At 42.7% G+C, this 13,121-nt stretch overlaps 1 protein-coding gene across 30 annotated transcripts in view; it reads right to left on the bottom strand.

Moving 5' to 3' along the window:
* ATG7 (autophagy related 7) overlaps positions 1 to 13,121 on the bottom strand; it is a 512,414-nt gene that overhangs the window by 233,625 nt on the left and 265,668 nt on the right. For 29 of the 30 annotated variants that reach the window (XR_014064308.1, XR_014064309.1, XM_081526092.1 and 26 more), the window contains one exon: positions 5,564 to 5,722. The exons of the other annotated variant lie outside the window; for it this stretch is intronic. Coding sequence is in view for 27 of the 29 variants with exons in the window: in XM_081526092.1 (XP_081382218.1) it covers positions 5,564 to 5,722 (159 nt within the window). In the remaining 2 variants the exon portion in view is untranslated. The remainder of the gene's footprint in view (positions 1 to 5,563; positions 5,723 to 13,121) is intronic. 30 annotated transcript variants of the gene reach the window in all.

Here is a 13,121-nt window from a genome sequence, read left to right as displayed (position 1 = left end):
TCTCGGGTCCCTAAGGCTGGACAGGGCAGCAGAGACACACGATCTAGCTCCAAAGTGGCAGGGGGTGGGGCTGAGGCACTTCCCATGTGGACAAAGCCAACACTGGACAGAACTGTGTACCTCTGGCTCTTTCCTACAATCTGGGGCCAAGGAATGTCATCACAATGCCCTCGGCTTCCCAAGGCCCTCGGTCCAGCCAGGCTGTCTCTCCACTTGTCCCTAGATTGCCCTTCACTCTGCTTTTGAGTGTGGAACACCTCCAAACGGGATGTCACAACAGAAATAGTTTAACAAATTCACCTAAGGTTAGGATGGCTGAGAGTCTTGCCTTAATTTTCTAAGGGCCATATGCATTAAAAACAAAAAACCCCTCAAAACTGAAAAACTCTCCTTGCTGACTAACCAGAAAACTAGACTTAGAAATGTATAGATATTGGTCTGGTGGGAGTGCTGGGCGACAGTAGAGTGTTGTGCCAAAGTGAAGCTTCATCTCCTGTCCGAAAGCAGGAGCTGCCCAGCGACCTGGGTTCTCAGGACTCAGGACTTCTCATGGGGCCTTTAGAAGAGCTCTGTAACTTACCTTTTGTCCCCTGCTGGCTCCACAATGTGTTGGCAGATGAACTAGGAGTCACATATGTGTGCCAGTGAAGCCAGGGACATTCACTTTCCCCAGAAAAGAAAGTGTTCTAGAATCACAAACTGCACACTCAATCCCCTGCATAGCACTCACCACAGGGAAGCGTGTGAAAACACCAGCTTTTTTACTTGTCAAAACCCCTCACATACTCCAAAAACAGCTCAGGGGACACAGCGGTAGGTCCCTTTACAAAGTAAAATCTATTTTGTAAATGGATGCTATTTTCTTCGTTAAACCTAATATCTGGAATTCAAGAAAAGCACAGTAGTAATATCAACAAAAATTTCAGAAAGAATCGAAGGGGGAAAAAAAAGTTTGCAGGAAAAGATGCCAGGCAGGAAGGACTTCAGTAAGAAGGAAGGTTCAAAACAAGTCCATTTTAATGAGGACACCAAAAAGATACCTCTCAGGACCTCATCATTCATTCATTCATTCATTCATTCGTTAAGTACTGTGTATCCGCTGCATACCTAATACTGTAATGAACAGTAAGAAAAGCAACAACCACCGTAATAACAATAATACCTTACTGTCATATTACAACTGACAACGTGCTTTAAATGATAGTTGCTCGATCCACAAAGTTTTTGCCTGGGAATTTTAATGACACCAAAATTAAAGCGTAATTACTCAACCCCAATTCTGACCTTCTGAATAATTCAGACCCTCACCGCCATCTACTTGGCTAACCTGAATGAATCTCTGCTTGCTAAAGCTCCAGCCACTGAGCCTACAGAGGAGCGCTGGCTCCTGGCCCACCACTGAGGCCCACAAGTCTGAGGCTGGGATTCAGCAAGCTGCAGCACAGTCGTTTAAGGCTTGGCTGTACATCAGAACCACCTAGAGAGTTGTTCAAATTCCTGATGTCCAGGCTTTTCCCCAGACCATTTCAACCAGAGTCTCTGAGAGTGGGCCCAGGGATGGATATTTTCTAAAACTCTTCAGATGACTCAAACGTGCGGCCGGGGTGAGGGATAATTTACAGCAAGTGAAGTACACGGACCTCAAGTGTCCAGTTTGATGTTTTGACAAGCTGCAGATTAACCACTGCACACGCCCCTCAAGGCATCGACTATTACCCCAGGCAACACTCTTACACCCTTCCGCAGTCAATCCCTAGGACCTCTACCCCCAGAGTGTGAGAGCTGTGGTCACTCCTCACCCTCCCACCATTTAGCATTGTCAGTCTTCTAATTCAGTCATTTTAGTGCGTGTGCAGGGATGTCTTCATGGGCCTGATTCACATCCTGTGATGAGTACTGATGTTGAGCATGATGTGTTCACTGGCCACGCACAGACCTTCCCTAGGAAGCCGTGCTGGCCCAACCCTTCAGTCCCTTAAAACAAAACAACAAAAAAAGGTTTGCCTGTCTTATCACTGGGTGGCAGAAGTTGTTCATGTATGCTGGATATAGGCTGTTTGCCAAATTCGTGTACTGTGAGTAGTTTTAGTTTGGGCCAGCCTTTGTGTTCTCTTATCAGCATCTTTCAAGAAGCAGAAACTTTAAATTTCGATAAACTCCTATTTACCCATTTTCTCACTTATGTTCAGTATTTCCATGGTCCTAGGAGTCTCTGCCATCACAGGATCCCCAGGCTGCTCTCTTCTAGAAGTGCTCTAGTTCCAGCTTTTATGTGTAGTTCTGTGGCCTCACTGGGGTGTCACCTAAGGGCTCAGAGTGGCCAGTGGGGCCTCTCCCTTCTGGATGGCTGGGACTCCGGTGCCTTGCAGCCTGTAGGGGCTCTGGAACCCCATTTTGCCCACAGCAGACTCACGGTGCTTCCTGCCCAGATTACAGAGTCCCACCCTAAGAACGTACAAAGCCTCATGGTGCTGCTGCCCAGATACTCTTCTGGAACTCCTTCCCTGCACAGCTTGCACAGGTCTGATACTCTGTCCTACAAGTTTCAGCTATCTGGTTGCTCTGAATTCTCATCTCTGTTTCCTCAGCTCATCGAGACCAACAATACCTCCTTGGGCTCCCCGTGGGCTCTGACACGGGCTAAATAGTGCCTCTGTGCAACAAATTGGGACAAACACTTCTTTCTGAGCCCACAGTCTCTCATTGCCTGCTGGTCAGCATCTGCCAAGTCATTTTACACAACCTACCTAGGTGCAGAACTGGTAGATGCATCATGGCAGGAGAGGTAATCAGTCACTTATCAGGGTTGGAAACAGACGTCCAGAGATGGGTTTTAAAACCCTCAGTGTGGCTCTATAACCCTACATTTTATTGCCTCACCTTTGGGGGGAAATGGTAACCTCAAGCGGTTCTTTGACTGATTCAAGGTCAGTTGTTTTCCTATTCAATGAATTCAACCCCAGGATTACGCATATTATTTGTGGCTGAGCCATTCTTTTCATGTCTTCTTCACTCAGACTAGCCTCCTGTCTGGGGCCTGGTGTAAGGAAGGTGATGAGCCAGTATCTGTTGAATAAAAAACTACACTAAATTGAACATACAAAGAGGATCACGTAAGCCTGGCTAGCCAATAAGTGAAATGGCTTCACAAGTTCTTTTCGTGAATTTGATGCATTGCACTAGAACTCAGGTGGGTTCACTATTATCTAGGATTTTTTAAACTTAATTAATTATGTTTGGCTGTGCTGGGTCTTTGCTGCTGCCTAGGCTTTTCCCTAGTTGCAGCGAGCAGGGGCTCCTCTTCGTTTTGGCGTGCGGGCTTCTCTTACGACAGAGCACAGGCACCAGAGCACATGGGCTCAGCAGTCACGGTGCAGGGGCTTAGCTGCTTCGCGGCATGTGGGATCTTCCCGGACCAGGGGTCACACCCGTGTCCCTTGCTTTGGCAGGTGGATTCTTCACCACTGAGCCACCAGGGAAGCCCCTGTGTTACCTATTGTTCCTTATAAGGCATGAGGGATAAAAGTATACGAGACCAGTCTCCCCACGGTGAGGACTGCATAATCCAATAGGGAAAAGTCAGTAGCATGACGTAGGTGCTGGGGAACAGACTTGATCCTGGTGGACTGATGTTTTCAAGAAAAGGGGAACCTGAACTCTAACACCCAGCATGACCTGGCCCTTGCTGATGCCCTAGCTCCGAGTCTATCTGTCTTGACCCCTTGCCGCAACCAGCCCGACTTCCTTTCCGTCCACAGGGGCACAGGCTGCATCCTACCTCAGGCGTCTGCACAGGCCGCTCTGTCCGCCCTGGTCCAGCTAACTCTCACCCGCGTTTCAGGGCTTGGCTTCCTCAAGGAAGTCTGTTCGAGGTCAGGTGTACCTGCTAAACATTCCCACCTCCACTGAGCTCCTGCTTTGTGCACTTACTAAAAGTGTAGCCATTCATGAAATTAGTTTACTGACCACATCCCCCACTAGACTCTCTGCTCCAGGCAAGCAAGGGGGAAGTTCGTCTGCCTTGGTCCCCAGCCCCTAGCATGTAGCAGGCCTTAAATAAATGAATGAGTAAGTCATAGGATAACTGAACAAATAAAATAGTGGGAACTACATTGGGTCACAGACCATGGCTAGGATTTGAGTGAGCAAAAATCTCAGGCAGAGCTCAGATTCAAAGCTAGGTCTGTCTCCAGTGACAGAATGCCCACCTCTAATAGAATTATGAGTTCACGCCCTTAGCCACATGGCTTTGAAGGACCTCCCACCAGGTGGGCAGGGTATCCGAACCAACCCCACTGACTTGGGGCCTCACCCTGTGACCTGCTCTGGCGACGGCGATAGAGGACACTGCTGAGACTTTAAGAGACACAGGAAGTACTGGTAGACTGACCAGCTCCTTTACACTTCCACCTTCTATCATAAGGAGAGCAGGACCAGCTGACCATTGCTCCTGGAGCCTAGACTTCGAAATTATGGCATATAGAGCAGACTGTATGGGACAGGACTCAAAGCCACTAAGCCACAGCAAACTCGCATTCCTGTGAACAGGAAATCAGTGCTCGTGATCGCAAGCCACTTGGATGCTGGGAGTGTGTGATGTGTAATGCTGTCATAGCAGAAATGAAACTAAGAGGCCTCCTCAATGACGGGGTGTAACTTATTCTTCTCTTGTCATCCAGCACCTAGTTGGGTACAGAGGGCTCAGTCAGTCCCACTGAATTAAACCCAAGAGATGACATTCTTCTGGTGAAATGAACAAAACAGTCAAAGTCACTTTTAAAGCAAAGGCTGAAAATGAATGAATCTAATGCTCAGTGACTAAACAGAGAAACCTTAAGAAAGCAGGCTTTTTTCTTTTCTTTCTATTTTAAAGCCAGGGCTGAGACCCTCTTGTGGCACGTTCAGTAAAAGCAGATGCTTTGGGGACACCTGAGCTAACCTCTGTCACACAAATCAACGAAGCATGCAAGATACAGAATCTGTTCTGCTGGATAACCTCAAAAACATGGCCAGATGTTGAACCAAATGAGCTGAATGACTTGCCTCTCACTGTTTTCAAAGTAAATGATGGAAGTCAAGAACAAGCAGCGGCTAGAATGAAAGGCTGAACATTTCACCAGATCTTTCTTGTGCAGACTATTTAATTTCATAAACCTGTACTAACCATAAGGCATCCTGGCCATGAGGGAGATAATTTCCTACAGTGGATCCAATATCCAAGGTGGATAAATCCCTTTGGAACAAGGCAGTATCTAAAACTATGCGGACCCCTAAATTCCTCAACTCAGTGCTTTGTAACTTATGAAACATTTTTGTCACATAGTCTCCATGGTGGTTTCACAATAATACAAGAGGGTTTTATTCTGCTCTTGTAGTCCCCACTTCTGAGGTGAGGACACAGAGGTTTGTGAAGAAACACACGATGGGGCTCTGGCAGGAAGTGACCGCTGTCTGACTCTGTTCCCTCCGTCCCGCAGGGCCTCCTTCCTATGTGATTAACACTTAAACACTGACAGGCCCAGGCAAAAAGCCCTGACGTTCTCAGCACCCAGCACCAACGTACCACTCCGGGGAATATCTTCTGCAGCCGGTCCGCTGCCGCCAGGGCCTTGGGCTTCCCACCCGCCAGGCAATCTTCAAATTCATACAGAGGCTGCCGCACAGGGTTGGAGTAGGAGATCTTGGCATTGTCCACGAACGTGATGTGTCTGACGCCCCAACCCTGCACGGAAAAACAGAAGATTGTGGTGGGTTTCTGATGAACATTTCACAGGGTGTCTCTCTGGAAATCTCTAAAAGGGATTTGGCTTTGGGGCACCTTGGGAACCTCAAAATACAGGAAACACTGGAAATTGAATTGTGCAGAGTCCATTTTTCACAGATAGAATGTCAACTTCCTTTAAAAGACGAAATAATTATACACCCAGTGCCTCGTTTCCTACAGCAAGGAGACTAAAAAATATGTCACTGCTGGTCTGACTAATACTTCACTATTTTTGACAGCGGCACCAGAGGAAGCTTAGGAAGGTGAGTCCCTGCTGCTGTCTTCAGAGGACTGACAAGGGCTGCCCATGACCTTGCTTTCCCTGAATGAGTAAGTGGGCGTACGTAACAGCTTATCCTAAAATTCACTCAAAGCCTGAAATAGCTCCATGTATTAATAAAAGTGACTTACAAGTTATTTCCAATTGTATAACACCATAGAAGATTTTGTACTATTTCTCAAAGAGGCAAAGCCCTTATGAATATTCTGGAATGTAGGGGACAGCTCTACATTCTCAGAAATAGCTTTCATGACTTCATCCATTTCAATTAAATCTCAGAACTGAACAATTTTAAAGTTAGACAGGCTCCCTAAAATCTTTAGCTCCATTGCTTTATTTTACAGATACAGAAACTGAAGCCCAGAAAAGATACGTGACTCAACGTGGGTCATAAATCTGGTTAATGGTGAGGAGGAAATGAGATGCCAGGTGGAGGAAAGAAGATGCCTGCTTTCTGGGGGGTGAGCTGGGATATGTGTATTTCAGCAAATCAGAAAACGTTGCCTAAGAGAAGCCCTGCTAGGACTGACGGCAAAGTCTGACTAAGAGTCTGATCTCTGTCTTATTTCAATATCCTTCCATCAGTTCACTCAGTTCAGTTGCTCAGTCATATCTGACTCTTTGCGACCCCATGGACTGCAGCACGCCAGGCTTCCCTGTCCCTCATTAATTCTCAGAGCTTGCTCAAACTTATTTCCATGGCGTCAGTGATGCCATCCAACAATCTCATCCTCTGTCTCCCCTTCTCCTCCTGCCTTCAGTTTTTGCCAGCATCAGGGTCTTTTCCAACAAGTCAGCTCTTCACATCAGGCCAAAATATTGGAGTTTCAGTTTCAGCATAAGTCCTTCCAATGAATATTCAGGACTAATTTCCTTAAGGATTGACTCATTTGATTTCCTTGTTGTCCAAGGGACCCTCAAGAGTCTTCTCCAACACCACAGTTCAAAAGCATCAATTCTTTGGTGTTCAGCTTCCTTTATGGTCCAGCTCTCACATCCATACATTACTACTGGAAAAATCATAGCTTTTACTAGAAGGACCTTTGTTGGCAAAGTAATGTCTCTGCTTTTTAATATGCTCTCTGGGTTGGTCATAACTTTTCTTTCAAGGATCAAGTGTCTTTTAATTTCATGACTAAAGTCACCATCTGCAGTGATTCTGGAGCCCCAAAAAATAAAGTCTGTCACTACTTCCATTGTTTCCCCATCTATTTACCATGAAGTGATGGGATTGGATGCCATGATCTTCGTTTTTTGAATGTCGTTTTAAGCCAACTTTTCACTTTCCTCTTTCACTTTCATCAAGAGGTTCTTTAGTTCTTCTTCGGTTTCTGCCATAAGGTTGGTGTCATCTGCATATGTGAGGCTATTGATATTTCTCCCGGCAATCTTGATTCCAGCTTGTCCTTCATCTAGCCTGGCATTTCGCATGATGTACTCTGCAACTTATTTATAAGTTAAATAAGCAGGGTGACAATATATAGCCTTGATGTACTTCTTTCCCAATTTGGAACCAATCTGTTGTTCCCTCCATCAGGGATGCTGAAATTCATTTAGTCTGACAATTGCAGAGGCAAAGTCAACACAATCCAAGATTCACTGTTGGGGTTGAGGATGACGGGCCAGAATCCATCCTTTTGAAAGGATAGTTTAGATTGGCTGTGTGTTTCAAAGCCCATGGGTAACTCTGGTCTATCCACCCTATTTCATAAGTGACTTTCACCAGCTGAGCAAACCACCATGTAGGGAGAACAAAGCTATGGAAAATCCAAAAGTCATTTGTGCTTGGCTAGGGGATGTTTATTTCAGGAGTATTTTTGCATTCCTTAAAGCAATGATGAGTGGAAAGCAGGGAAGGCAGGCTGGAAACTGCTAGACAGTAGAAGAAAGCTACATAAATTACAAGCATGCCATAGGTGAGTCACAGGCACATGGACTCGCACACTTAACTTTCAGTTCCTTGCAATGCTATACAGTTTAATGGGGCTTCCCTAGTAGATCAGCTGGCAAAGAATCCACCTGCAATGCAGGAGACCCTGGTCAATATCTGGGTCAGGAAGATCACCTGGAGCATGGATAGGTTACACACTCCAGTATTCTTGGGCTTCCCTGGTGGCTCAGACAGTAAAGAATCCGCCTGCAATGCAGGAAACCTGGGTTCGATCGCTGGGTTGGGAAGATCCCCTGGAGGAGGGATGGCAACCCATTACAGTATTCTTGCCTGGAGAATGCCCATGGACAGAGGTTCCTGGAAGGCTACAGTCCATGGGGTCACAAAGAGTTGGACTGAGAAACTAAGCACATACAGAATAAGAAGTGAAGTGAAACTCACTCAGTCGTGTCTGACTCTTTGTGACCCCATGCACTATACCATCCATGGAATTCACCAGGCCAGAATATTGAAGTGGGTGGCCTTTCCCTTCTCCAGGGGATTTCCAAAGCCAGGGAATGAACCTCGGTCTCCCACATTGCAGGTGGATTCTTTACCAGCTGAGCCACAAGGCTCAAGACTACTGGAGAGGGTAGTCTATCTCTTCTCCAACAGACTGAGCACATACAGTATAATGGCTAATTGGCAAAGATTAAAGAAAATTACCATACTCAATGCTAGTGAGGATCAGGTTTTAGTGATTGAGAATGTAATACTGGTATTTTATTTCATTGAGATTTCATTGATTGAGAATGTAAACTGGTATCACTCTTCTGGAAAGCAATCTGGCAATATGATTCTAGAATTTTTTACATGCTCATATCAATCATATCAACGTACTTCCAGCAAACTATCTTAGGAAATAATCCAAAATACTGATAAAAATGCAATCACCAAGACGTTCTGTAAAATAATTTATAATTGTAAAAGATTGAAAACAATGTTAATGTCTAAAAATAGGGGCATGTCTCAGTAAATCACGTTTCATCATATAAGAAGGCATATTCTACAGCCAACTTCTTGTTGCCAACATCTGATGGATCATAAAAAAGCAAGAGAGTTACAGAAAAACATCTATTTCTGCTTTACTGACTATGGCAAAGCCTTTGACTGTGTGGATCACAACAAACTATGGAAAATTCTTAAAGAGATGGGAACACCAGACCACCTTACCTGCCTCCTGAGAAATCTGTATGCAGGTCAAGAAGCAACAGTTAGAACTGGACATGGAACAATGGACTGGTTCCAAAATGGGAAAGGAGTATGTTAAGGCTGTATACTGTCACCCTGCTTATTTAACTTATGTGCAGGGTACATCATGTGAAATGCCAGGCTGGATGAAGCATATGCTGGAATAAAGACTGCCAGGAGAAATATCAATAGTCTCAGATACGCAGATGACACCACCCTTATAGCAGAAAGTGAAGAGAAACTAAAGAGCCTCTTGATGAAAGTGAAAGAGGAGAGTGAAAAAATTGGCTTAAAACTCAACATTCAAAAAGCAAAGATTATGGCATCCAGTCCCATCACTTTATGGCAAATAGAGGGGGAAATGACGGAAGTAGTGACAGACTTTATTTTTTTGGGCTCCAAAATCACTGCTGATGGTGACTGCAGCCATGAAATTAAAAGACGCTTGCTCCTTGGAAGAAAAGCTAAGACCAACCTAGACAGCATATTAAAAAGCAGAGACATTACTTTGCCAACAAAGGTCCATCTAGTCAAAGCTATGGTTGTTCTAGTAGTCATGTATGGATGTGAGAGTTGGACCATAAAGAAAGCTGAACACTGAAGAATTGATGCTTTTGAACTGTGGTGTTAGAGAAGACTCTTGAGAGTCCCTTGGACAGCAAAGAGATCCAACCAGCCTATATCCTAAAGGAAATTAGTCTTGAATAGTCACTGGAAGGACTTATGCCGAAGCTGAAACTCCAATACTTTGGCCTCCTGATACGAAGAGCCGACTCACTGGAAAAGACCTTGATGCTGGGAAAGATGGAAGACAAGAGAAGAAGGCGATGACAGAAGATGAGATGGTTAGGTGGCATCACTGACTCAATGGACATGAGTCTGAACAAGCTCTCGGAGTTGGTGATGGACAGGGAGGTCTGGCATGCTGTGGTCCATGGGGTCGCAAAGAGTTAGACACGACTGAGCAACTGAACTGAACTGATTCTACAGCCATTAAAAAAGCTTTTTAGGTATCCTTTTTAACAACATTAGAAAGTGTTTTGTGTTGACTGATAAAAACAAGGGACATTTTTACATATCAAATAAAAATTTTAAATATATGTTAAACAAACACTGAAAGGAAAAAAGTGATCAAGTAGTAGAAAAATGGGTCTTATTTTTCTGCCTCATAACTCTTACACTGTAGAAATTTTCTATAATGGATCTAGATCTATACTGACTTTATAATTTAAAAAGTGCTGAGAAAACCTATGTACCTAATTCTGGAAGTTAGGGAAAGAATGAAATAAATTCCCATAAAAAGAGGAAGAAATGAATAAAAAAGTAGATAGTAATGAATCTGGAAACAAACCAAAACAAAAATTACAGAAAAAAGAGATCAAGGATTTAGTTTTCTGGAAAGACAAGCCTATTTGGCAAGTCTGAATAAGAGGAAAAAAGAGAAAACAGAAATATTTAACATTAGGAATATGGTTCAGGTGGTAAAGAATCTGCCTGCAATACAGGAGACCTGGGCTCGATCCCTGGGTTGGGAAGATCCCCTAGAGATGGGTTGGGAAGATTCCCCTAGGGAATGGCAACTCACCCCAGTATTCTTGCCTGAGAATCCCATGGACAGAGGATCCTGACTGGCTACAGTCCATGGGGTCGCAAAGAGCTGGACACGACTGAGCGACTCACACTACTACTACTACTAACGAGAAGATAGGAACTTCCCTGGAGGGTCAGTACTTAAGACTGAGCTTCCACTACAGGGATCCCACTCAATCCCTGGTCAGGGAACTAATATCCCACATGCCACGTGGCACAGCCAAACATAAATAAATGGATAATAAACAAAATAAAGAAAAGATGGCAAGAGAATACTATATGTATTTTATATCAATTCATTTTCAAATTTAGATGAAATGGATGATTTTCTAGGAAAATAACATGACTAAACTGACTCAAAAGAAGTAAAAAATCTAAAAGGTCAATGACCGTAGAAACATTTCTAAAAGTTCCCACAGATTGCCTGCTCTCATCACTAACAAAATTTCAAAGGCACCAGGCTGAGCTGGATTTATAACTGAATTTTACCAAACCATCAAGGAACTGATACTTCATACACTAAACCTGTCCTGCTGCTTAGAAAAAGGCAGAAAGTTTTATTTTATAAAAGTGTTGTAATTCAGCTATAAGATAAACAATGACACCAGAAAGGAAAAGAAAAACATTACTATAAACCAGTCTGACATATTAATACATATGGAAAACTTAGCAGTAAAACATTACCAGTTGAACTCCATAATATATTAGAAGAATAACATACTATGAACAATTCATACATTTGAATCAGTTCTATTGAGATGGGTGAAACTGGAGCCCATTATACACAGTGAAGTAAGCCAGAAAGAAAAACACCAATACAGGATACTAATGCATATATATGGAATTTGAAAGATGGTAATGATAACCCTATATGCAAGACAGAATAAGAGACACAGATACATAGAACAGTCTTTTGGACTCTGTGGGAGAAGGCGAGGGTGGGACGATCTGAGAGAATAGCATTGAAACATGTATATTATCATATGTGAAACAGAACACCATTCCAGGTTCGATGCATGAGACAAATGCTCAGGGCTGGGGCAATGGGATGACCCAGAGGGATGGGATGGGGAGGGAGTGGGAGGGGGGTTCAGGATGGGGAACACATGTAAACCCATGGCTGATTCATGTCCATGTATGGCAAAAACCACTACAATATTGTAAAGTAATTAGCCCCCAACTAAAATAAACAAATTTATTAAAAAAAAAAATACTACGAACAAATAGTTTTTCCCAGGAATGCTCAGCATTAGAATACTTAGATTATCTTGATAGATGCATTTGATGATAAAGCTCAACAATCATTTCTGATAAACTCACAGCAAACTAGAAAGAAAAACCTGACTCCTTAACTTACAGAAGAACATCAGCAGAAACCAACATCATGTATCAAAACTAAAGGAAAAAACAAGAAGTTCCTCACTGAAATCAGTAACCAAACGAGGGTACTAACTCTCACCACTGTTCCTCACCATTGCTATGGAGTCCTAGTCAATCCTATAAGACAAGGAAAAGAAACAGATCTAGAGGTTGGTGAGGAACACTTATCAACCTAGAAAATTCAAAAGAATCAAACAAAAAACTATCATAGCTAAGAAAGTTTAGAAAGATGACCAGATAGAAGATAAACATTCAAAACTCACTATCTTTCTTATATATTCATCCCAGTAAGAGTCAATTGGAAAATTTAGTGGGAGGAACATATCTTTAAAAGAAAAAGAAGTTAAATATATGAAAACTAACTAAATTAGGTATGTGGGAAACCTAAATAAATAAAATGCTACAAAGATGATCTAAATAATTTAAGAGATATACAATGCTTCTGGAACTAAGGATCAATATTGTAAAGATGTTCATCTCTTCCCATTTATCTATAAATTCATTGTAATTTGAGTGAAAGCTATGAGTAATCATGCAGGGATGAACAAATAGAATGATGGAATAAAAACAGACTCCAAAAAGAGACTCAGGTATAAAGGAATTTAGAATTTAATAAAGGTGGAAAAATGAGATTTGTATTAGTGAATGAATGACATTAAAATAAATGACTATTTAAAAATGTTGCATTGTTAAATTTCATATAACAAATAATAAATTCCACATTAATAAAGATCTAAACATAAAAATAAGAGTTCTGTAAACCACAAAGGAAAAGATTGACGTATTCAATAACATTAAATTTTTAAAAACCTTTACATGGCTGAAGATAAATAAATGGAGAAAAATATTTGCATTACATTACAGAAAATCCTCATTTTTGGTTAATATCCAAAAAAAAGGAAAAGGGTTCGGCAGAAGATGAGATGGTTAGATAGCATCGCTGACTCAATGGACATGAATATGAGCAAACTCCAGGAGATAGTGGA

Source organism: Giraffa tippelskirchi, chromosome 9 (assembly GCF_054371585.1).
Source record: "Giraffa tippelskirchi isolate mGirTip1 chromosome 9, T2T-mGirTip1v1.2.pri, whole genome shotgun sequence".
NCBI lineage: Eukaryota > Metazoa > Chordata > Mammalia > Artiodactyla > Giraffidae > Giraffa > Giraffa tippelskirchi.
The sequence above is the reverse complement of the archived record's forward strand: the minus strand, read 5'-3'. Positions and strand labels throughout refer to the sequence as shown.